Below are 26,265 nucleotides of genomic sequence, written 5' to 3'. Positions count from 1 at the left end.
CATTTGAAGCATGTGTTGTCACATGCCAAGGAGCACTTGAACAGAAATGATTCATCTGGCTTTTCCAACAGGCCCATGTGAATCCTTGGTGCTGTCATTGGGTGACTGAATGAACTTTATTACCCAGTCCCACAATCTGTGATGTTGTTTTTGCTTACTGTAATTGCTCTTGTAATTGTTTTGTACTTGAGTGCAGGTGAAGAAGTGATGCCCAGTATTAGGTAAATTACCTGTAGGTGGATTTAGGGTTTGATATTCTTCTCAGATGCAGGGGGAGGTTGACAGAACTTGGGGAGAAGGATGTACTGCTGATAGTGGACAAAAATATTGCAGATTTTATGTGCCACAAGGACTTACAAGGACTTTTGGCAGAACTCCAAAGATAAGGAAGAAACTAATAAAGCAAACATCAACTGTGCTGAGATCAGCTACAACTGGGTAAAAAGTAATTCTGTCAGAGGGAGAGTGGGACCACCGACTCACAGCCCACCAACTCAAAGACAGAATCTGAGCATGTGGACTAATTAGCATGAGAATCACTTTACCAGTAGGAAGGTATATATCTAATTAAAGAGATATAAAGAGAACTGTGTAACTTGTTGCAATGAACAGTGGTTTCTTTGCTAAAATGTACAAATGGTGTAAAATGTTGACAGTCTGGGAGGGAGCTTTTTGTGGGTTACCACCAAACTCCCTATTTTGTTTAAACTAAAAAAAAAAAAAAATAGATACCTTGTCTCAGGGTGTAAATTGGCACTGCACACCAGACATTTGGGACAATAGAAGTGACAGCAACAATTTTCTGAAGAGCATTAAAATGATTTTAGATATGACATCAGGATTGTGTTGCAGGGCTATTTTGCAATAACTAGTTAAAATCTGTAATATGTGTATGCCATGGTGATAGATTTTTTTTTTTTTTTTACATGAAACACTTACTGTACTGGTCAGTACTTCTTTCCTGTATCCTGGAATTACCTTGGAAATTGCTTTGATGTACTAGTTTCCTGTGGAAAAAGGAATGTTGTAAATACTGTGAATAACGTTTTTTATCTATTGTCATACTAAAAAGAGGTGAGGGTTCCTTGAATATCTTGTATGGTCTGTCATGTAGTTTGTCGTGAGCGTAGACTGTTCCATTCCCTCTAATGCTGCACTGTTTTTAAAATTATGGTCTCCTTCCATGCCAGTGTTGAGGATTTCCCATCATTACTTTAAAGTGGTAGCTGGGCATTCTTCAGGAGGATTTGTTTGTTTTGGGGTTTCTTTCTTTCCACTGTTGACAGTTTGCCTTGAACTACTACTTCTCCATGTTTATTTTTTCCCTCCCTGACTGGTATTACCTGTTAGAAGCAACAATAGGCCAGATGAGAAAAGCATTATTCTTCCTTCAATAGGACTTGCTACTTAAGAAGAATATGTTACTGACCAATAAAAACTTTGTCTAACAGAATAAATTTTTTTAATGCAAATAGGAAGTCATGTGAAATCAGATTTTCTAAACCATAGGACTGAATTCCCAAAGGCTTCTCACTTGTTCTTAACTGTGTTTGTAGCTAGGACAAAATATGCCTATACTATGTCTTAGATAGGATAGAATATTTTCTCTTTGGTTTGGCTTCCTGCTATTTAGTAAGTAATTTTGAATGATTAGCTTTTTATTAGTTTTTCCTTATTTTCATAGTGCAGAACTACTAGATGTTCAGTTCTGTGGTTTCAGAAGTAGGTTCCTGTTTGCATGTGGGTGTGGGGAACAGTATGAGCTATGTATTGGCTATTTCAGAAAGCTTCATTTAACCCATGTGCATAAAAAGTAATTATTCAATAAAGACTGGAGGAAGTTTTGCAATGTAACTGGACATGAGGAATTTTAATATGACTAGTGTGATTCTGTCTCCCTTCTTGGTTCTGTGCACAAAATAATAAAGACTTTTCAAGGGCTGGACCACTCAGGTGAAACAAATGAATTTAACTGAAGGGCTACAGAGTGAAACTCAGGCAATTGCAGATGAGAGTGTAAAAAAAAAGTTATAAAGTTGTTTAAAGGCTTTTTGCTTTARGGTCACAGCTGGCAGTTGCAAATATGTTTACTGTCACACTTGGTGAGCAGTTCTTTCCTTGACAAAATTGTGTGCTTTGCTGCTGTCCCTTTCTGTACAGCTCCCTCTCAGGCCATTAGTGGCCTGATAAGGAAAACCCATATTTCTCCTTGCAAACTTGCTGTGGTTTCTTTCCTATCTTTTGCTGCCCTCCCACATGTTATTCCAGGTGGGTGCATTTATTGCCAAGGAGCTTGTGATGGCTTCCTACAAACTGAAAACAAAAACTGGAGGTGTCCTGTTCCAGTGAAAGATGTGATTGTTCCTAAAGCTAGACTCTGTTCTATCAGCAACAGGAATTAAAAAAATCACCCCATCTGTCTCCTTTAAGTAAGCTGTAATGCTGTCTTTATCCTATTCCTCTCTTTTCATCAGTCTTTGAAACTTTTAACTTAAAATCAGATTGCTCTTGTAGTAGTAATTGTTTATTGCTATTAGTTTGTGTTGAGTATGATTTGAAGTACAACCTATTTCTAACTTGCTTAAGGAARCATACTAATAAAAACCATTTCAGTATAAATAGGGGCGAAATTAAGAACTGACTCCAGRTGACCAATAATCCCAAAATAAAACCCTGTAGTCTTATTGCTATAGTAATAATGTGCAAAACTGTATCATAAAGACATGAATAAAATAACCTTTTTACAGATTCAGGGCTTGAAAATGTACAAGAAAGTCCAACTCAGACTTTGAAGAAGATTGTTAAATATCTTGAGACTAAAGCCTAAAGCACTTGGGAGGGGTTTGAGGCACAATCCATATGGGAAGAGTATGAGGAAATGGAAAAGGGATTTCAGTCTTAATTTGGGCTRTGTTAGTGATGAATGTTGTTTTGTGTGGCAAGAGTTACTTGCAGCTCAAGTTTCTCAGGATTTGAAAGTGCAAAGCATAATCTGTRTTAAAATTAGTGTCAAAGTCCCTGGAAGTGTCAGTTCTGGTAGTGGGTTATGGAGGAAGAGTGTTTCTGTAAGAGCAGTATCCCTGTGAGATAAAGTTTTTGGCACAAAATGCATTAATGGAGGCAACTTTATAGGTTGTCTTTGATTGAAACCTCTTGCTTCTTGTAGATTGTTTCATTTGAAAAAGAATGAGGCCGGCAAATTRATAAACACCTCTAACTTCCTTTGAGAGCTGGAGAGCGTCCTCTGTCATCCACAGCTGTAAGCGTATGGAAGTGTGCACTAGCACAACCTGTTTGTTGGTTTGGCCTTAGTCCTCTTCCTCCCTCATTTCTGGCTGTCACATTACTTTATTTAGTCATTATCAAGAGGAAATCGTGTTGCTACAATAGAAATTTAAAGGGAAAACCATGAAACAAGTCTTAAAAATACACTTGGAAATGATAATTTTCTACTTATAGCTTGCAGGATTGAAAGAAATTATAACTTTTCAATTCCTTTAAGGCAAAAAAACCTTGAAGACAAAAAAATTCAATTCATTGAGTGAATCTTCTATAGTAAAAGWAACTGTAAAGGTCTTTCTTACAAAGTATTTGAGACTAAAATACTAGTAGTAGGCTTGGTTGTACATGTGCTTATTATATTAACATCATGTTCTGTCATGACACACTGTGATATGGCATACTTAGGACTTTTTGTTCATAGGTTGCTTTTTTTTTTAYCCTTTTTTCCCCATTCTCCTTCAATAGTAGTCTGAGACTTGAAGCAAACTTAGTTAAATTCAGATACTAACACCTGCTGTCATTTTTTTTCCTCTTCCTGTGGTTCTGTTTGCTTCAAATAATTGTCAAACAGCGTTGTTACCACACTTCCTGTTTGAAGTCGCAGTGAACAGTATACAAAGGATATAGAGAGTTCACCCTTAAAAGGAACTATGTAGATGCTTTTTAAAAAAGAACAGGCTGTTCTCAAGCTGTATAATTAATAAGTGGCTTTATTTTAACTGTCTCACCACAGCATAGAGCATATTTTTTTGGATTGGATCAGTTAAGGTAAATGCTACCTAACCTGCTTTATATCAATAAATGTGAAGAGCTTGGGGAAAATTGATTTCTTTGTTTACTTTTCCTCCTTTCCTGCTCTGTTTATTTCTCACAGAAAAGTTAATGCTGCTTTAGTAAGAAAAATGTAACAGAACGTGCTTTACCCACTATTCATTAATGTGGTGTTTGCACTTAACTCCCTTTGTGACTGGTATTGAACAATAAGCAGTAGTTTTGGTTTTTGCAGTCACTGTGGAATAAACCTCAGAATAATGAAAATTACCTTATTGATTTTCACCTTAAATTTTAATCAATTCATTAGTTTTAAAGTCTTAATTTCATCATACTTAGACTTTATATAAATGTTATTAAATAGAGATCATAACTAAAGTATAAAAGCCTTCAAATGAGATGTTCAGCATTGTAGTTCTGTGTGGTTTTTAGTGTGAATCATCCACGCTAAAGTAAGTTGCATTCAAAGTTTAGACAGTTTACATGGGAAAAGCAAATCAGGTTTCACCACGTATCTCTCTGATAAATTTCTGATTCTGACTGAGTAACTGTCTTGGCTTTTCAGTGTGAGATCTACAATGTTCTGCCACTCTGCGCACCATAAACTGGGCAAAGAGCAAAAGCAAAGGGTGGCAGAGCTGTTTCCATGAGGTGTATTCTTCACCCTCTGTTACACTTTTCATGTGGCAAGTCTGTGCATACGAATGCAGCAGCGCTGTGAACGATGCCATGTTAGAACTGCCACCCTTTGCTTTTAGGGTGGTGGGACACTGGAACAGGTTGCCCAGAGGAGCTGTGAATGCCCCATCCCTGACAGTGTTCAAGGCCAGCTTGGATGGGGTCCTGAGTAACCTGGTCAGGTGGAAGGTGTTCCYATGGAAGGGATGCTGGAACAAGATGATCTCTAGGTGCCTTTCAACCCAGACCATTCTGTGGGTCTGTGATTAAAATCTTAATCCTCTGATAAAGCAGAGAACTAGCTGTGAAATAATACTTGTATTTTGAGACCTTGTTAATTGCAGCTAGGTTTGGGGCGCAGTTCAAGCTTTGCAGGAGCACTTTCCCACGAGATGGCTGGTGCGTTGATATTACATAGTAGCTGTAGGCCACTGTGGTGCTTTTTTCTTTCTTTCTTTCTGACCAATAATTTGCAAGARAACAGTAGAATTTTCGTGTTTCAACTTGTTCTTTAAACAAGYAACTGGCAGATTGAAAGAAGTCCTAGTGTGTTGCTGTTGACATCACAGTGCCAATACATTTCTTTTCTTTCAGCTTAATTGCTTTTTCTTTCCATTTTGGTGCAACGGATTTATCCCTTTATTTATATCAGCTTGGCTCCTGTAAAAATCAATTGTTTRGCAAACTGGAAAGGAATATGAAATTCCAGAGCTCTAACGAATACTGCTAAGCATTTGTTTGCCTTTTAAGAGGTGCAATTAATGTCAGTTTTCTCCAGACTTAYTGATRTTTCTGTGGTGTGTTTTAATCAAAAGTTAACTGATTGAAAAGGTGTTGTTAGTGATTGCATCAGACTAAAGGCAAATGTACCACTTTACAGGCTGTAGAAGAAAAAAAATGCATTTTTAAGAATAAAAATGCTATCAATGATTACTATTTACAATCTTTAGCTTGTTTTTGTCAGTCAGAAGCTTTAGAACTAAGGCAGGGAGTCAGTTTTGAGGAGGGCTCTGTCCTGAAGGTCACAAGTGCTGCATGCTGAGAGTGGCTATGCAGAACAAAACTTCTGCACCCTTGGGTGTTCTGTAAACAGGAAGAGCCTTCCAGGCTCACAGGTGCACGCACAAGCCCTTCAGGTTTGTTCCCAGGGCTTTAGCACAGSCTGGAGGCTGCAGTGAGCTGGAGGAGTGTGCCAGCTCTCAGTGAACAAACACAGAGACAGATTAACAACAGGAATTTCCTTGCCCTTCAGTGTGTTTCTTCTGTACGTGGGTGCAACAGCCATATCAAAGTTAACCCCCTGTGAGAACAAGAATTTGATATGTCCGTTCTGCCCTGTGYCAAAAAGATTGTAAGGAAGCAATAWTAAAAGTTTCATGATTTCAGGAGTCACAAATCAGAATATTTGGGCACTTGCACAGCAAGAAAAGCTCACTGCATAATATTCATTTATTGCTCCAGCAGCTTAAAATATATCAAACTTCAAGATGTTACTTTGAGTATTTAATTTCTTAGTTTCTCATGATCTGAACAGATAGCATTGGAGGTGCATTGCTGTGTTTCAGAATAACTTTGAGCCAGTCTTCTCAGAAGTTTAATCAACTAAGATTTAAGGAGCCATAAGCGCCATAAGCTGAATTACACAGGACTGGAATTGTCAAATTTACATGTTAGTGTCTCAAAAGCTAAGGAGTGTGAAAGCTTCCTAGAGGCTTTGGATATATGAGGGGCAAGGTTCTGCTGTGTTCTTTTTGTGTGTGTTGTAGACATCAGACCTGGAAAGTACCTGGCTAGTGGTGGCCACACGGTGCAGTAACTTGGCATGTGTGTAATAAATGAGGCATGTCTTTGTGCTTGGCATGTAGAGAGCTAATGGAGGTGGTAGGAAAGTGGAACTGCTCTGGTACAGAATGTGTGTTTGTACATATACAATGCATGTAGTTCTGTGCATTGCATGGAGTCTCCAAACTGCTTCATGCTGTGASGAATAGCATAGGAATAATACTTGTGCAAACATTGTGTAAGTGAAGATGCAGTAATATAAAGAATTATTAAGGAGTGTGCTTGTAAAAACTTCTGAATACTCATTGTCTCTGTTTCTCTGCAAGTAAAGTTTGTGATATATRGCAAGGTAAGTGAAGTTTCACAGGAATTTTTATTGCACTCTTACTGAAAGAAACCAGAATGGAGGTTTACCAATAAACATTATTTTAGCAAAGGAATGGTTGGAATCTGGAGCCTCATTTGTTCCACTTGATGAGTTTTAGAAGCTTAAGGAAACAGTTTCAAGCTCTACAAGTTATATCSTATTTTGAAGTCAATTGTAAATGAAACGCAGGGTAGAAGAGGGTGAAAGGAAAATACATTGTGTTGACCAGGTCCAGCCATTTTGCCGATTTTCCATATACAGAAATATATTTGTTGCCTCAACATTTAGGAGATAATACCTTTGACTGACAATTGTGTAACAGGGTTGATGTTAAATACTGTTTAAATCTCACACTGTGAATGGTCTGGGTCACTTTTCCATTGAGAAATATGGTGTGTCAATAGGCGTGATTCTAGTGTCTTCAGTTTGTAATTCAGGATATTACCAAGAAATCAGTGTTGTGGGGGGCTGKCTGAGCTTGAGATTCTATATATTCTCTCTTGTTGATAAATGTACTTCTGTTTTCAGGTTCACGTAACGCTAGGGACCAAAGAAGCATACGTAGTATTTCTCTGGTGCTGGGATCAACCTTCTGAAAGAAGACTCTAACTTTTTGCCTTCAAGTTCTTTGTCCTGGGACTGACTTGTCTTTGGAGAAGAGCTCAACAGAAAAAAAGATTTTCACATTGGAGCCATTAAAAATAAACCTGTTCAAAGAACTTASTACCTGCAGACAGACTTGCGAAGGTTGAGTCCTGCTTTTCATCTGTGTTCCCACTTCAGACTGTAAACAATGAGTGAATTTTGGTTGTGTTTCAACTGCTGTATTGCAGAACAGCCTCAGCCTGTAAGTATGAATATTGGCACTACTTTATTTTTATATCATTAACTACATTTGTCAGATTTTCTGGTTTTCTTTTTTTTTCTTTAATTTGGGCCATTTGGCCTAGCTTGGTGAGAATTAGGGGATTAACTGATGTCCTGCCTTGATGGGGATCAAAAAAAGTCTCTTCTAAACTGCTATCATTTTCCTGTCCTTAAGATCAAATATATCTCAAGTCTTTGGAAAGAGCCTGTATTTGGTGGAGTTGAAAAGGAGGAGAAGGGAAAAGGGTGATGAGGATGTGAAYTCTCATTCTAGGGTAAATAACTTTTTGGTGGAAATGTGTAAATGTCCTGACTTCTGTATGACTTAAGGCCTGCCTTCAGGTATGGCTGGACAATGGAGAAGGAAATGATGATGTTAAAAAATCCAGAGTGAAATCCAGTCCTCCACCACTTTGGTTTAATTAAGGATTTCAGCTTTAACTCTTTGGTTAGTTTTCCAAGATTAAATCTTGGAGGAGTGAAGGGGTGCACTCATACTGTAATTTATTTTTTTTTTTAGTAAAATTTGAAATGGCCATTGTGTGAAAAAGTACATAGCAATCAGTTAGGTTAAAGAACATTTCAAAACATATGTAAGAAAAGCAAAGTACAGAAATGTTCTTCATTTTCATGTATTTTTAAGTACCTTTAGAGTAGGTTTCTGAGTCCAGTGCTGTTGGGGGAAATTCTGCCTGCATGAAGGTGGAATTAACCAGGAATGTGAGAAAGATCATTGTATGGTGTRACATCCAGATCAAGCTAAATGAATGTATAGAAATTACATTGGTCATATGGTGGTTTTACAAATATGTAAGGAAAGTCCAATTACTACTAGTAGTATTATAGCAAAAKAATCCCAACAGGAATAAAGAAAACTCACATTAATATACTCAGGTGCTAATATTTGGCTATAGGGAAGCAAAGGATTAAAAAAAAAATCCCACAGTGGGTGTTGTCATTGCCCAAAGCCTGAATGCCAGTCTGATCCTTGGATGGCATACAAATATTGAAGTGTGACCATTAACATTTTGAACTAATTAGTGCAACTTTATTTCAGTCAAGAAGAGATGAACTCTAAGATACCAATATGGGAAGCTGTGATCCTCCTCTCTTGCTTGAATACCATGCAATCCTTTAAAATTCTAGCTGCATCCTTATATAGCCAAAGTTTTTTGTCTTGGTTTTTGAATATATATTTGAATAAGATGTGAGAGTTCTTAGATAGAGGCTCAGTTCTCACAAAATCTTGACTCAGGCTCTATGATATGTTAAAGTTACTCCCCAGGAAATTCACATGTGTTAATACATCACGTAGAGGTGTGTGGATAACGACTTATGAAGCAGATGGAGATTGTACTTGGAAAGTAGAGAAAAGTGAGGCAGCCCACTATGTTTCTRCTGATACGATGGTGTGCATTTGCTTGATAATTAAAGCCATCTTTGTGTTTAAGGAGCTAACAGCTTGCTGTTGAGCACTGACCTAATTTCTGAAACATGCCTTTCAAGTGTTGTAGGAGACTTGCTTGTTATAAAGTGCCAAAATTCTTCAGAATAGGTCTCAGAAAAAAAGAGATGTGTGCCCTTCTTGGCATGCCTGACGAAAGGCACTTGGTTGTCCTTTCGCTGCAGTTACTCATCTAATTTTGCTGTGTTGTTCTGCCATGCTCTGTTGCACTAAGTGGAGTATTTAATCAGACACTTGTACCTCTGAGTAAGTACAGGAATGTTTTCCATCTCTGACAAACAGCAAAGCATCTAGTGTAAGTCTGAGGCAAACTGATAAATTAGGCAAGTGATAAGGAAGCAGTTTCTCCCTGTCTCTGCAGGTGTTCTATGACTGCGTGTTTGACAGACTTCTGTGCTGAAAAACATGCTAGTTTTGAGTTCCAAAATACTGTTACATCGTATCAGTACCTGTTTATCATAAACTAAGTGAAACATGTAAACTTGGATAAAATTCAGTCCCCTGCTGTGCATTCAACTTGTCAGTTGAGTCCACTTTCTAAGGAGGAATGCCTAATCTGCCCAATTTCATTCCTTTCATGTGCCTTCTTTCATTTTAACTCCTGCATCTCAACCTTTTCATGGCCTGCCTAACAATGTCCCAATGCCGTTTCATATTCAGCCATTACATGTTAAGTGTGCTGCTTCTGTTGAAGGACAAATGTGGTCTCGTAGCAACGCCAACAACCACCAGCCTCTCAAAACAGACCTTGAAAGCAGGAAATTAATTTGCTGCTTGTTCTGATCAGTGTTTAAAATGTTCCTTCTGATTTAATTTAAAATTGTCATAGAATATCCTGAGTTGGAARTGACACAAAAGGATCATGGAGTCCGAACTCCTGGCCCTGTACYGGATAGCCCCAAAATTCACTCCGTGTGCCTGAGAACATAGTGCAAACACTTCCTGAGCTCTGTCAGGCTTGGTGCTRTGACCGGTTCCCTGGGAGTCTGTTCCAGTGCCCAAAAACCCTCTGGGTGAAGGATCTTTCCCTGATATCCAGCCCACACCTTTCCTGACACATCTTTGTGTGTTCCCTTGGGTCCTGTCACTRGTCACCAGAAAAAGGAGGATCAGCACAGCAGGAAAACCTCGTCCACATCATCAGTTGTGTGTCCATCCTGTTCCAGGGCCTCRTGCCTGTTGTATAAGGGCACTTGGGAAGGTGAGGCAGCCTGGGAGGGAGCTTGCCTGCCACCACAAGCCATAGTATCCTGTGCCCATTCTCCTCTGTCTCCTAGGTTCCCTCCATCTGCTGGGTGGCATTGCCTGAAAGGTGAYTTTTTTCTCATTATCTTTGGCAGGTATATCCACCTGTCATGGATAGTGACATAAATGTTAACTCTCTTAGGTGGCGGGGAAAAAAGCAATTGAAGTTTTAGGAGTTGTGTGTTTATGTGTTATTTACAGCATCCATTGAGTTAAGGAGTTTCCACCTCCCTTGAAATCCAGGATGACAGAATTGTCTCTGCTTTCTGCTGACAAAATTCTACCATACTATGTTTGAAACGGCCAAATACAACATATCTATTATTTTCAGCCATAGTGCACTTAACATGAAAACTGTACATGCATGAGTCCTTTCAGTCAGTTTTATAGAAGAACAATAAGAGCACATCACTTTGCAAATTTCACTGCCATTACTTCTCTAATAGCATACCCCAAAGCAGAATGGTAACAGTATTGCAATTATATACTAGTGTTCTTCGAGGTTAGTTAAATCACTGTGCAAGTGTCACCATTATCATCTTTTAGTGGAATGTATCATGGCACAGCTTTTAGTCTTTCGTCAGTGCTGAGTGAGCCCTAATGCTGTGAAATAAAACATAGATGACTTGGCAAGCAGTGTTCTACTCTMTCTCCTCAATTTTACTTTGGTTGCTAAATATTTCATTTTGTATATCCAAACCTGCAGTACTCAACGATCATGGAAGGCACACATTTGAAAGTGGATCTCTAAGCTTCTCTGAAATACAGTGATGAGTGGCAAAAACAAGTATTTAAAGAAACAAAACTAATTAGGGAGTCAGCTGAAGGTAGCATGTTCCTGATGGTGTCTCCTTAATAGCCTGAAGCTCTTACCACMGTAGAATCCAAACAAAAGCCAAGGAAAGGTGTTCTTGTATCAACCTCTAGGGTTTTTTTTTATTCTTAGTATATTTTACCGCAATGAAGGCTTCAAACAACTAGTTGCTTTCATATCTATTTTCATGATACCGATGAGGTGRTATTAATCTATTAATAACTATGTTCAGGTTTTCTTGGTTTAAGTAGCCTGAATTCAGTCTCGTATGATCTGACCCAAACCTYTATTTAGGGAAGAGTAGCACTTTCTGTGATTGCACCAGTTTCCTTACACCTCCCACTGATACCCTTTATAGATTCTGTAAACTGATTTTCATTTCCCAACAATGCAAGATCAGTCACTGGAAAATGTTTTCCTCTGTACTACCATCTCATCCATTGCYATGTTTCAGTAAACTCTGCCAAATCCCCACTACCAGATGCATTGCTTGATAAAAGAAGTTTAGAAATCTTGCAGGTTTTCAGAGAAGGTGTCTGTAGTTTCTTTCTTAGGCTGAGCTTGTTGCCTACACCAGGAATCTGTTATTTTCCAGTACTTCTTTTTTCCTGGTCTGTCCATTTTTAACTTGCAAAGTTAATTTTTGGTCTGAGAAACCTCTGGTCATGGTCTGGAGAACTCCCACCTGGTTTGGGCCAAAGCTCRGTACAGCTGAGCTTTTCAGTTTGCTTTGACCTTGCAGTAAAGTTACTGCTCTGYTACAAAAGAATAAACTATGCTGTCTTCCTTCTGGCTCCAAACTTCCTTCTCTAGTTAATTAGTCGTTGTTTTGTTGCTTGTCTCTTATTTAGATKATTTCCATTTTAGTTTTGTCAAGGGCCTATTGTGGTTTTCTTGCATGCTATGCCATAAATGTTTAAAGTGGTTTGGAAAGTGAAGTTTGTTTGTTTTCTCTTTTGATGTCTGGAAGAGGACCGACTGATAGGTATGTAGAGCTGGGAGACCAATCTTAAAAGAGAGGCAGAAAAAGCCCTGCACATACTGCTGTATTTATTAATTGAACTGAGTGCTGAAAGCTACAGAAGACATAAATTATCTTAACCCTTAYTTAAGGAAATTAACCACTGATGGATATTGCCAGCCCTAGCTTCCTCTCTGCAAAAGAAATCTCCAGATTTCAGATATAGCTAAGGATACGTCTAACACTGCAACTTGTGCAAYTCTTAAAAACTTGAACACAATAAAGACAATGAAGCATTCAGTGTGCCTTGCAGCTGCAGAATAGATCACCCTCARGAGGCACACATACCACCTTGCTACTGAAGAAGTAGTGTTTTGGGCTCCCTATTCAGTAAAGCTGTGCTGTGCAAGTGCAGCTTCAGGCTTACAGTGTCTAAAACTCAGGCTCTTTTTTCAATTTAATTTAATCAGCCTACTGCATTCAGTAAACCCATAAAAGCCCATGTAAAAGATGACAACCTTAGAGAGCCCTCAGATTTCAGAATTGTCCTAATGAGTTACGTATTGAGCTGCCAGTTCAGATGTTTCAAATTCCTTCTTTTTTCTATTCAGTGCTGTTGTTGGAAGTAGCTTGAGGGAATACCTTATCAAAGGGGCAGAATCATATAAGCAAAATGCTTGGCTTTTATTTATAAAACCAGGTATGTATGGCTTTCAGCCTGATAGAGCTGCTTTAGGTGTTTGTTTTTTTTAACCTTTAAATTAGCTGCCACTCATCCACTCAAAATATTTTTGTGATGTTCAATTATTAAATTGTTTACAAAGAAAACAAAAGAAGCATTTTGTGTTTACTTGTAAACACCTGAATGAAAATTGACTGAGTATTTTATGATCTGTTACTGTGGCTGTGAAATTTCTAGCTCTTCGTTAGCTATATTGATGCTGTTTACTTAACTAGTAAGTTAACTACTAGTTGATGACATGGAAATTAGCTCTTTGGGGGAGGTTGGAAACAAGAATTGTGCCAGCTTTCTGTTGACAAGAATGTGTCTTGCCATTATCAACATACTTGGAGAAGGATGTAATATCCTTTTAATACATCCAGGCTCCGCAGAGCTCAGGCTTTCCACTCAAACATGGGGAGGAAGTAGATTATGCTATTTGTTGTTCTGGACACCAGTGCTAGAGCCCTTGAATTTCTTGTTTCTCTTAAATTTACAGATTTTTCAGTGAGAAAGCATTTTCAAGGGCAAAACCCTGGTATGAGTCAAAAGGAGCTGACAAAAGGAGCTGCCAACAAGAACTACTTGAATCTGGCTAGCAAAAGTTGATAGCTTTGCAACCACCCTTGGAGCCCATGCTGGAGACCTTGGAAGCATTTCCAATGCAATTGTAGTAATTTTTTAAAATGTGCCTTAGTTCTTATGTTTGGCAGTTCAGATGTTTTTTTTTGCATTCTGCTTTCCATGTCAGAGCATGGGACATGGGGAAGAATGAAGATTCAGGGGCATTTCTGCTTGCCAACAACTAGAGGTAGGGGTAATTTGGACATAGCCTGAGTGATGTGCACTTTCACTGACACTCTRTGGAAATATTTTTTGTGTTAATGAATAGAGAAGCCAGTTATTTCCCTGAAGCTAAGTGTTCAGCATTTTGGCTTTAACTGCTTTTGATATGAAAGGGAGTATTGAGACTAGAAGCTACTTCTGCTGCTATCTTACTATATTTTTATCATAATTTTTTTGGAATGGATCTCAGATATTCTGTTGGTCATAATTCTTAGGACTCATATGCAACTCACCAAATGTGTATTTTTAAATGGCTATTTTAAAGACCTTTGCCTGCATGTACGTTTTTGATTCCCAGCATTAGTATTTCACAATGCTGAAGGTTTTCCCTTTTCAGACTGTTCCTCAAACCTTTGGTTCTGCAGTTCCTGTCATGACTGATTTATGCATGAGATATGCATGATACCAAAGTTCCCATTTACTTATATYAATGCTATCCTTCATGTTCTCAAAGATCCTGAATTTACAAAGTACCCAGTAAGCAAGCCATAGGCTTTAATAGGTAATCACTGCAATTACTTTCTTGCCTGTGTCTTCAAAGTGGTTTAGCTGATGACTCTAAAATGCTGACTTCTGTAAATCTGGGTTGATATCCTGTCACAGAGTGAGAAGAATAGAAGAGTGGAGGTTGGGCAGAAAAGTTGAACCTGTGAACTGCACTCTCATGCAGATTCAAGGAAGTGATGACTCTCTTAATGCTTTGGGGTTTTTCTGTTTTTCAAATAATTTTAGAGAGTTACTTTAGCTGCTTGGGTGTATCCTCAAGAGAGCTGTAGCTAACTGTAGCCAAGGAAAGATACTATCGCTCTTTGTGTTTACTCTCTCAAATACATGTGTAGCAGTGACTTGTTAATACGTCTTGCTCTGAAAGTGACTTGGTATCAAAAAGGATGAGGATCACATGGAATTTTAGATAGTTTTAAGCTACATTATCTGTTTTAATGCAATTGTAAATTCAGCTCATTAAGGTTTAGAAAATAGTCTGGATTTATAATATGTTGTCTTAAGCAGGCCCAGGGTCWTCATAATTGTTTTTCTCTTGCTTGTGGTATAACTTTTTCAGTGTGAACGTAACTACCCCTTATGTTCTGCTTGATAGTKTATCATGGAAGACTACCTAGTTCATAGTTCTCAAATCAGTGTTTTAATTTTGCCTTAACTTTGGCTGGGCTGCAATAGATAGCAATRCAGATCGTAATAGATAGTAATATAGATATTACTATTTATATCTTTCTAACCTGCACAAGATGGTTTCAGGGTGATATGTGTCTGCCTTATCTCTGGAGATTGATAAATTGTTTGAGACCAAGTTGTGATTTGTCTTTYTAAGTTTGCCCAGACCAGCCTTTCTTTGCTGACCTAGGGTGGCATTTTACACTCCATTGTTTAACCAGCTGGAGTTTTCCGTCTCTGGAGGAGAAGTACAGAGYTCATCTCATCGCAGTGCATGAGAGGAAATACCTAGAGCTTGTTGCWTATCAGTGTCTGCATTCTCTCTGATTTACATCCATCTCTCTGATTGGGATATAGTATAACACAGAGTTTTGTACTTTAGGTTTGTTAAAAGAAATTGTGACCTTTGAAAGTATGGTATTTTCCTTTTACTTCAAAAGTAAAATCATTTTCCATGAGCAGAGTGTCATGACTACTYAGTGCAGGTAGATGCTTTGGACATTTAACATTCTTTTATTCTGGCCTCAGACAGCTCCAAGTYTTGCCTTCACTGACCCTCCAGTTCTGTCACTAGTGCCGGGTTCTGTTTTCTTGCAGTTCAGGCTTGACTCACATGAAGGGTCAACGTTTCAATTCTTGTTTTACAGCTAGAAGATGTCAGGCAGGTTATTCAATGGTCCATCAGTGGCTTCAGAACATGTGACCTTAAATTAGGAAGGAACAGAGTATCTGGGACATATGGATGATGTGGTGGGTAGAGAAAAATGAATGTGAGTAAAATGGAGGAAAATACTTCCAACAGGGTTTATAAGCAGATGTTAATTGGAGRTTACACCAGAATGATAGACTTTCAGAGGTGATATCATAATCAGTGTTCAAAAAGACAGTTGCATAAAATAATTACTAATCTTTACCTCATTATGTATATTTGCATAAAACTTGCCTTTTGGGGAGCTTTATYGGTTTTTTGGCCTGAAGAACTGATGCTTTCAGGGATTAAATTACCTAAAGAAAGCACGCTTGGTTACATTCTACTGGGAATGGAGTTGTGTGTCAAGCGAGTGTATTACTGCTAGAAGAAAGCTACTCTTATGATACATATTCTAAATGTAGGTAGCTTACAAACTAAATTTTACTTCAGGTAGATTTCTTGAAAGACTGAGAGTAAAATCTACTGTATTAGAAACATATCTTACTTTAAATACAGCTTGTACTGCAGTTACTGAAAATGCATTTAATTCCTAGGCTCTAGGATGGTGGTTAAGTAATGGATTGCTGTTAAAACTGGAGAATAAATYCTGCCAGGCACATATTCCAAACAAATCTGCTAGGATATGTAAATGCACAGGCACGTACATGCACGTGCGTGTATGCAGCGTTTTGGATTGCTTGTGTTTGTGGCAGCAGCTTGGCATTGCTGAGCTTGTAAAGAGAAGAAATGCCAACACAAGAATAGGCATGCTGATCTACAGAATAGCAGCAGGCAAAAGAGTTTACAGGCCTTTTATTCTTCATGCAAGAATATCAAATGCTTTTTTTTTTCTTTCTTTTTAGCATCAGAACTAAACTTAGAAAATGAAATTACTTTTCAGTTCATAATGCAAAGAAAGGAAAATCTGGGGGAGGAAAGAAAAAAGCTGCAATGTGTGTACTTCAGGGAATGAAGAAACAAGATTTGTGTGTGAGAGAGAACTGTGGCCACTTACTTATTGCTTTTAAAAACTATTTTAGAACCTGTGAACAGTGTGGTCATGGTGAGAGCAGTGTGGGTTAAACTGCTGGAAAACCAGAAACAATGAAATGGAGACCTCTTTGTATGGTCCTGCCCCTAAAGATATAACACATATGCATGCATCTCAGGTCAGTGAGATTGAGCTACTCTTAAATTCAGGAATAAAAATGCCAACATTTCTATTATTAAAGAAGATTAGTGTTCCCACAGAGAGAAGACAATGAAGAGGAAATTCACACCTTTGTCATACATACACATGTGGATAAAATCTGACAAAAAACTGAGGCKTGAAGATAGATGTTTATTAGCTGATATAGTGGTTGAAGAACTGAAATCTGTGGGRTTTTCTGCAGTCTGTAAACTTCATGTTTTCCTATATAGCAAAGACATTGTTCTGATTTGTGAAAATATTTGTTGCATGATGTGTTGGATTTTGGTGTTCAGTTGATTTTTTTTCATCTGTTTTGGTTGGTTAGGTTGTTTTTGTTGGTGGTAGGGCTTCCAGTTGGCATTTTTTGTTTGTGTTTTGCAGGGTTTTTTGGTTAGGGGGGGTTGTGTTTTGGGAATAATCTGCTGAATGACAACAATACCCAACTGCCAGAGTATTTTCCTTTGGTATGTGCCCAGGATGCTGCTGACTTCCGGAGTACTCTTGGATGGTTATTGGTAGTTTTTATGGGGCATGATTTTCTTTGAAGGCAGCATATCTTGGATGTTAATGTTTATTCTAGMTAGTTTTTTAAATGAATGGTGCTAATTCTGAATYAGATGGKTTTTYTCTTTTTCTTACTTGATGTTCATTRTTAACAGCTYTTTTGTATCTAACRAGATTATAAAACAGGAAGAATTTCTGAAGGGACCAATATTCACATGACATACTGCTGCAAAACATCTGCCATACCATTTGACACACTGAAGACAGTAAAACTATTCTCTTTGTATCCTAGTAGCATGTTTCATATCACCAAAATTATGTTTTGCAATGTCTTTGTCTGTTTCTCAGTGTCTCGGAACCAGACACCAGTGCAATACTGACTCTGTTTAGTCAGAGAAATCAGACACTAGTCTGATCTATCTTTATGTAATAGGAAAAGTGACCAGGTACCCTACAATACCTTACATTACATAACAATTATGTAATTTAGTGTTCCAGAGTTAGCCAGCCCACATTTTTCCTCAGTGAAAAGAAAAGAAAATATAAAGGAAATGAGAGGATTTTATTTCGTATTGCTATGTTTGCAACTTTCATCTAAAAATACAGGCAAAGCTTTCTCTTTGAAGGATGCTCTGAAATGCAACTCAAAAACGTATTTTATCCTAGAGTTATTTGTTGATCACTAAAATGTACACCAAGTGATTGATTCTTACAAGTAACCACTTGAACTTACAGTTGCCAGCTTCACAAGCTTCCTCTGTATTCCGAGAGTCATGCTGAATCTTTTTCCCACACTGGTGCAGTGAGCTTTCCATGAACAATCCCTCTGCTTCAGCTCACTGGAATTTAGTAAATAATTTGGTCATGCCCAAGAAGGAATAGAATTCAACTTAAGCTCTTAGCRATGTTGGCTCTGCAGGCATTGCAGGGACAAGTATTACTGGCAAATTATTTTTTATGACCAAACATAGCAGACACTTATGTTTGTAATGCTTAAGACAAGAAATGCCGTAGGGTGCACTGACTGTGGTTTGGTTTCTGCTGTGACTGTTATCCCAAAAGAAATCCACATCTAAGTTTTATATTGTGGATTTATGCAAGTTTCTGTGGTTTCATTTCTTAAAAAGATAATGAAATTAAATATAACTATACTATATCTGAACACAGAAGAGAGATCTGAAAATAAGTCTTGCAGGGAAACAATTGGGAAGGGCAGAAAGRTTTGAGTTTCTCAATATTTTTGTGTGGTGATCCCTAAGAGGGAGTGCTGAGTGTCTTGGTAATGCATGTGTCTTTCCATTTCCTGAATTTTGCTTTTTTTTTTTTTAGCTTTATAGCTGAAAAATAAACATATTTGTGCCGTTCTTAGTGGAGAATGTTTTCCCTTGAGTTTTGGCAAATACTAGATTCATAAATTGTATTCAAAATATATTTGTATTTTCAATAGGTRTTAAAATGAATTTTAAAGCTTAAGAAATTATGTTTAAAATTGTCTGTAATAATGTTATAATGAAAACAGAGTCACTTCTGAAGCTGTAATGCTTGGCTTTGTGTGAAAGCAGCCACAACACAAACCAAATATAGATTGTTTYTCTTGATGAAAAGCTTTTTGAGCTTCTGAAGAGCTATAGCAACTTGTTTTTTTTTTTAAGGAGGGACTTTGATTTAGCTGCTACAGATAATTTAGAACAAGGAAAGGTGAGCRAATAGCCAAAATCTTAAAGGGGCAGGATTTCTTAATACTACCCTCTTGTCGTCTAGTTGTACAGTTGTTGGGATCCTTTATGAAGATAATTTGTAAATAACTTTGKTTTTTGCCATAAGAGGCAGTATTTGGGTAAAGTTCCTGCCTGGGTGGCTGTCAAATGACAAAGTTGACTGATACCTTTAGGAGACAAGGTGGAGGTTAAGCCTTCTGTAACAGAGAAGCACAAGGACAGAGTGGGGTAGAGGTGGTGACAGAGAAGTCACTGGGCTGTGCCAGTCACCCAAATGGTGAYGTTTCTGTAGCTGCCTGTGCCTGCATGTTCATCCAGCAGGCAGTGAAGAACACCACTTTAGAGCAGCTGCTGAGGGACAGCACGATTTCCACAGCTTGCTGATTCTCAGAAATTTTTCGAACATGCTGTTTCCAGACATGTCAAGGCAGAGGTCAAAGAGGCTCTGAGAGGCTCTCAGTATGGTAATAATAAATGGGCAGCTGGGTACTTAACCAGTGGTGCACAAAGATTCTGCTTATTAGAAGTGACACCTTCCATGTTGATGCATTTCTTCTTATCCTAAATTACTTTGATATAGTATACACCTCTCCATAATCTAAAACTTTGCCACAGTTGAAAAGCACATGTCAATATCTGTTCAGGATAGCAGTTTTAAGTGGCTACTCTAATGCCTCTGTCCATGGATATTGACAGAATGTCAGGGAAACCTGGTGAAATAGTGAAGCAAGGTTAAGGCATAGAAACCATGTTGGAAACTGGGAAGAAAACTACCTTTTTGCAGTTTCTGTGCCATGATCATGGAAGCATGTTTTTGAGTGGTATAGCCTGATGACAGTGTGGCATAGGGAACTCATAAAATAATCTGGTGTGATTGAAATTTGGCAGTTGTTATGCTGCTGAGCCAGTGGTTCAAAACCTTCTTTTTACTGTCATAGGTGCCGTAGTCCACTTAAACCTGTGTGTTAGTAGAGGGTACATGATACYGGTTATGAAACACAGAGTGGTGGTGGTATTTTTTTAGCCTAGTTGTAGGTGTTTTTCTTAAATTTGGGAACAATATGGGTCTTGATACCAAAAATTACTGTTCAGTTGTGTATTCATAGTTCTAGTTGTTGGGAAGATGGAATTATGTTCTGTTTTTCTAGATATCACATAGTTCCATTTGTTGAAGAGTAAAAGGAAAAATATTTGCTATTAATAATCTACACATTATTATGCAGCCAGTTTAGAAATTTCCAGCCTGCAGCTCTTTACAAAACCTGATTTTGCTCTGTGTGTTTATTATTCTTTCTACTCTTCATTCTGACTTCAACTGCCCATCACTGTAAATCTGTAGTCAGATGCTTTGTGTTGGGTGTATCTCGGTTTTGGTRGAAGCTGACTGCACTTGCAGAATGGGGAAGCAGTTGCCCTGAAGTTGCCAATATCCCATGAATCCGGAGCCATCTAAGAGATCTCCACAGTGCCCAGTGTTGCAACTCCAAAGGTTCCTGTTCAGCTGGATGAAAGAGCCATGCTTTCCTGTTCTTCCTGTTGTAAGAAACTCTGTCATTGGGTTTCATTCGGGCAAGATCACTGATCTGACACGCTAAGAAATCCACTACATTTCCTGGGTTTCTACAGTGAATCCAGCTTCAGAATTGAGAGTATTAGGCTGAAGTAGTGRTATGAAATGGTATAAAAAATATGGAAGTAGGAGACACTAAGACAATAATGGAAAATCTGCTTTTGCAGGAATAAATTTATCATTGATAACTTGGTGCAGAAAACTTGSAAAATAAGGAAGAATGGGCTTGCCACAGAAAATGGATTAGTAAATAGAAAGGTACTTCTGAGTAGCGTCAACATCCAACACTACGTCTAAAGATGATTGTATGACATGTTGATWCTACCTGTGAATCAGTAAATTAGAAATAGTGAATCTACCTGACTTTATATCCTTTACAAAATTTCTGTCTCTTTGCAGTGCAGATAGTGGACCAGTAAGAAGCTATTTCTGCTACTGCACTGGAACACTTATTATCAAAAACACTGGATTTAGAGGAATAGAATGTGACAAATAAGTCAGGAATATGGGCTGTTTTCTGACTTGATGAAATTGAAATAATAATGGTTGTTTACACTCAAGACCTATAGAATTTATGGCATGCCTCAGCAAGACTACACAAAAGGGTCTGTCTGTACATGTTTGGAGCTGGTGTTTTTCTTTTGATGGGACACTGGACAAGGCAGTAGAGATTTCTTTGTTTTGCCGAGGAAAGCAGAATACTCCTTGAAAACACTTCCTTTTTATAGTCCTTGTTATAATGAAATATGTAGGATTATGGTGCTCAACTAGTTTTCCTGCACAATGGTCTTTTTTCTTTATTGACTGTCTTTTGAACCTACAGATTTTCAGTGGCAAACCATACTGTTCCTCTGCTGCCATGCTCCTGTTGGAACATGTTATTTAGTTCCTGAATAACTTCCCTTCCGTCCTTTGGGGGTATTTGCCACACCTCTCAGGTTTAGGCTTTTGTGTTGCTACTCTGTGTCAGATGCTATTCCGAATATGTCAAAAGCTGAGCAGAAAGCTAATTAAAGCTGCTGATTTGAACATTCCTTAAGACTTACGGGTATACTACTCTTCCARAGATGCTTGTAGCCATTTTGTGCTTSACATTAAGCATCCCTAAAACGGGCCGTCCCTTGCTAAATTGTCTTGGCTGTTGGTTGCATTGCCTTTTTTTTTAATTTTGTGTATAGTGGCACCATTTCTACATCCACTAATGAGATCACCTTTCAAAAGCGTCACTATTTTTCACAGTATGTGAAGAACATGGGAGGCTGTTCCTGTTTCTCTTGTGTAACTTCCAACTCCTTTTTGTCTTGATGATTCAAGAGCAAGCAAAGACAGACTGACACATTATAATGTATTTTGGGATGTATTTTTTATGAAATGACAGGCCTAAAATGGACTGGATGAACAGACTGACTGTCAAATTTTGGACTTTTGCTGAAGTCTTCTTGGAACTAGAAGTGGGATGACCACTACAGGAAATTTATGATTCCATGCTTATGAATTCTCCTTTCCCCTACTGCAAACCAGGGCATCTGAGACCATGTGACAGCACTCATGCTGAGGACMTAACTGATCAGTATATGCCTTTGAAGCAGCAGGGACAACCCTAAGATAATGCTGAGGTCATTCASATGACAAATAACTTAGCAAGGAAATGCCAGTGGGAAGATGGCCAGAAAGGTTAGCAGTCAGGATTGTGTGTTCTAGACTGAGTTGCACCAAACTGTAATAAGGTTACTTCCCTTAAAGAGGGATTTGTACAAAAAAAAGAGAAAGTATCTGCTTTTAGAGCAAGTTTGTTTTGGTAAGCCTTCACTGAGAAGTGGTATATTACACCATTAGAAAACCAAGAAAATGTTTGGGTATTTTGTTGCATATACATATATATATATATATATATATATATATATATATATATATAAATGAGAAGCTGCTGCTGTCTGGGTAAACTAATGCCAAGTTTCTAAGGTGATACTCACAGAAGTGTTTAAAAGCTCATGAATTCACTATGTGTGTGTTCATTGATACTTGAGGATACTGCTATTAAATATTGTGGCTTTGGTTTTGCCTGAAGCAGAAATACTAAAGCCTCCACTCATTAATCTTACTGCTAAAAAATAAACAGTGCCATAACTCATGAAAGTGCATTGTCTCCCAGTAAGGGAATTATAATGAGCTGCATAGAGATTTTCTGAACATACCACATGTGCCCTGATTTATTGTCATAGTTAAAGGTAAATCACAATGTGCAGGCTTGTGAGAACATATGGTAGTGCCTYTAGGGGTATTATCCTTGGTGCAGCGGATGCTTTAACCAGTTGCTTCAGAGAAAGTCTTAGACTTAGTAAGTGATTAGTTTTGTTCTGGTGAGTGTGACTGAGGATCCTGTGTCTGACAGTGGCTATTACCTGTTCAGTTTATTTTTTGTTATTTTACTTTCTTGCAGTGGAGTTTGATGTGTGCATATCATTCTGATCTAGATGAGATGTACCTTATGCAACATGTCTGCTTCCATCTAGATGYAAATGTGTGCAGACACCTACACGCACAGGACATAACAAAACTGTATATTTTAGTCAGGCTACCTCTAGGAAATCTTGCTAGGAAATCATCATAAAAGATAATTGCTTAACAGAAGTATTTCTGTACTCAGTGTTCTTAAGGACACCCAGACCTTTTGTTTGTGTTGTATTTGGGGAGTAAAGAGACATTAATTTGGCTGAGCAGGAGGGGCTACATGTTGTAATCCTGGCAAACGTCCTTTAGAGAACTGCAGCTCTCATCATGCCAGATGATCTTTCAGGTATTTCCTGTGTTCTTGTTGAGGAAGGTCAGTAAGTGAAAGGAAAGAAAGATCAACATGTTGCAGTTCATGGCGTGTGCTTATCAAGACTTTGGTTTTCATAAGAAGCCATTAGAAATTTCCAGGAAGCTTGTACTATGGTGAGTTCTTATATCATTTGTTTAACATCTGTTTTATGTCATTATGATTTTGATTACTGGGGAGAATATACAGGAAAGTCAGTTGCAGCTTGCTCTTCGTCTGAGGCTAGAGACTTGTAAATAGATGACAGAACACCACCTCTGGATGCCATCTAGTGCAATGCACCTGCTSAAAGCAGAACCAGCTAGACTTGACTTTTGCAGGGTCAGGACCGATTGWGTTCTGGGCATCTCAGAGGACTGACATTCAAGTTCACTTGGATTTTGGTCCAATGTTTGACCACCTGTGAGCTGTTTACTGTATTTATTTATTTATTTAATCAGGGTTTTCTATGTTGTAACTTCAGGCTGTCACTTCTCAAACCATCCCTGAGCTTGTCTTCTGTACCTGCCTGTATAGGTAGTGGAAGACCATTAAGGGCACAATCAGATGTCTCTTTTCTTAAGGGTGAACAAACCCACTAAATCAGTTTCTCTTCCTATGTCCTTCCTGTACAGCAGTTTTTGTCCCTTGTCTGTGTCATAGATCTGGATAGACCCTGAAGAGGCAATGATTAATTTTTTTTTTTCCTCTGTGCAGGCTGTGAGTAAGCACTTGATCCAAGTAACAGCTAACCTGTTGGAAAGTACTCAGCTAGGCAACTGTAAGGAAAGAGTTAATATGTTAATGATAAGTTCTGACTTTTGCTGAGATACCACAGCCAGTATCATGGACAAGGGGGCCTACAAAGGCCCTTACTTTGTGCAAGGGCAAGTAGTGACAGGACAAGGAATGTCTTTTTACTGGAAGAGGRTAGAATTAGATTGGATACTAGGAAGATATTCACTACTGTGAGGAGAATGAGACTCTGGAACAACTTGTCCAGGGAAGTTCTTGCTGCCATATCCCTGGAAGGGACTTTGTGCAACCCAGTCTAGTGCAAGGTGTTGGGGAGGGAGTTGGAAATTGTGGGCTAGGAGATGGTCTTCAAGGTCTCTTCCAGTCCAGACCATTCTGTGAGTTTGTGACTTGTTGTTTTCATCATGCTCTGTTGTCTTTTTAACTGATTAATTACCTATTCATCTGCAATCAGACTTCACAGTCTAGAGACATTAAAAAAGTGTAGGTACTGTCGTAGAAAACCAGTATGATTATTTTCAATGACTGTTTGGGGGGTTTTTACTACTTTAAAAAAAATTWTGTTAAGGAGACATTAAACCACCTAAAGTAATTAAAATAAAATGGAAGATAAGTAAGTTTGTGGACAAAGTGAACAGTGAAGTTGAAAGTTGCAAATGTCATCTTTAAATTGTACTAATGTGTATTTGGAAAAGGACAGTACTTACTAGCTAATACCAAGGAGTAGATTCAGATTCACTGTGTAACTTAAAAGTTGGTGTAAGCATCTGAAATGGAATGAGTCCCCTTTGATGTGTGAGCTAAACACATTTCTTAAAAGACCTATTGTCTTTCAGAGTCATTTGACCTCATCTGGCAATTTTTTCTTGTTTATTTAGAAAACATAGGCTGCAATTGCCAGTTTTGTCATATGATGACTAACATCATCATAATATAATGGAATACTGTGTAAACAGATCAAAAAGCTTATACTTCAAAAGATTCAAGAAGGTGCTGAATTTGCTAAAAACAAAGGATTTGTTTGAGATAATATGCAATCCAGTTTGATGTATAAAGTTATGAAATAGATTAATTTGATGGGAAGTAAAATTTAAAATCTATCTGGACAATTTGATTATGTCAGCTTCACTGACATTTTATATTCTTTTACTTCCCCTTTATTTTGCTTTTTTTCTATATATGAATGGAAATGCTAGTTGTTTTGCTGAGGAGTTCAGATTCCATAACTTTTTTTCCACTTGAGTCAGTCAGGATTTTGCCTTAAAAGCTAAATCCAGTATACACTTGATAATCAGGTTATTAGATGGTAGTTGTAACAGCTCACATTATTTAAAAAACTCATCTCTTTCAGTCCTTGGTCTCAATTTTGTAACTCCTTTATCTAGGAAGGAATCATGAACTTTTGGAAACTTAATGAAAACTGAGTGTGCTGGAGACTTGCTAATTATCTCATGCCTGCTTAAGAGCTGGTATGAAAGCCTGTGCTGGTTTCCTGCTGCTTTTGTTCTGATGAAGCCATAGTTTGTAAGATTCTTTATCAGTCAGGAGTCTTTAAGCAATCTGGTAAGAACTTCCCACGAGGAAGACTGAGGAAGATGTGTTTTAGTGAGGGCAGCAGCTTTGGTATCTTGCAATTGGTGGAGATCACAGCATTGGTCAGAACCTCCTTATGCTGGGTTTGGTAATCACATTACTCCTTCAGAATAGATCTGTCACTGAAAGATGGTGGTTTGGAGGCAGACTAGCATTTCAGTTTATTTTGCTTATTACCTTWGTTGTGCTTCTCTGTGTTTCTTCTGTGTGGGAGATGTTTTGATGTGAGGTATTTGAAACTCATAGGTCTAATCTTGCTTATTCAGAGAGTTTGTGGGCACCCTACACTTCAAGTAATCATTGTCACTTCATGGTTGAAAAAAATGAATTAAGCATTGAAATGTTAACCATATGCTAGCGCTGACTGGAATTTTAACATTTCTCTRTATAGTGTCTCTTTAATTTCATCAACTTTTGCATAGTACTTGGATATTGCATAAATGATAGCCTTTGCAGTGTAAACTCACAG

The 26,265-nt window shown here is 38.1% G+C and overlaps 1 protein-coding gene across 2 annotated transcripts in view; it reads left to right on the top strand.

The window, feature by feature from the left end:
- CDC42SE2 (CDC42 small effector 2) overlaps nucleotides 1-26,265 on the top strand; it is an 82,525-nt gene that overhangs the window by 39,628 nt on the left and 16,632 nt on the right. For both annotated transcript variants that reach the window (XM_057385087.1, XM_057385092.1), the window contains exon 4: nucleotides 7,409-7,727. In XM_057385087.1, the coding sequence (XP_057241070.1) occupies nucleotides 7,674-7,727 (54 nt within the window). In that variant the 5' untranslated portion in view covers nucleotides 7,409-7,673. The remainder of the gene's footprint in view (nucleotides 1-7,408; nucleotides 7,728-26,265) is intronic.

Source organism: Malurus melanocephalus, unplaced genomic scaffold (genome assembly GCF_030028575.1).
Source record: "Malurus melanocephalus ecotype Western Australia unplaced genomic scaffold, MMel_1.1 scaffold_15, whole genome shotgun sequence".
NCBI lineage: Eukaryota > Metazoa > Chordata > Aves > Passeriformes > Maluridae > Malurus > Malurus melanocephalus.
This window is presented reverse-complemented; position numbering and strand designations above follow the sequence as displayed.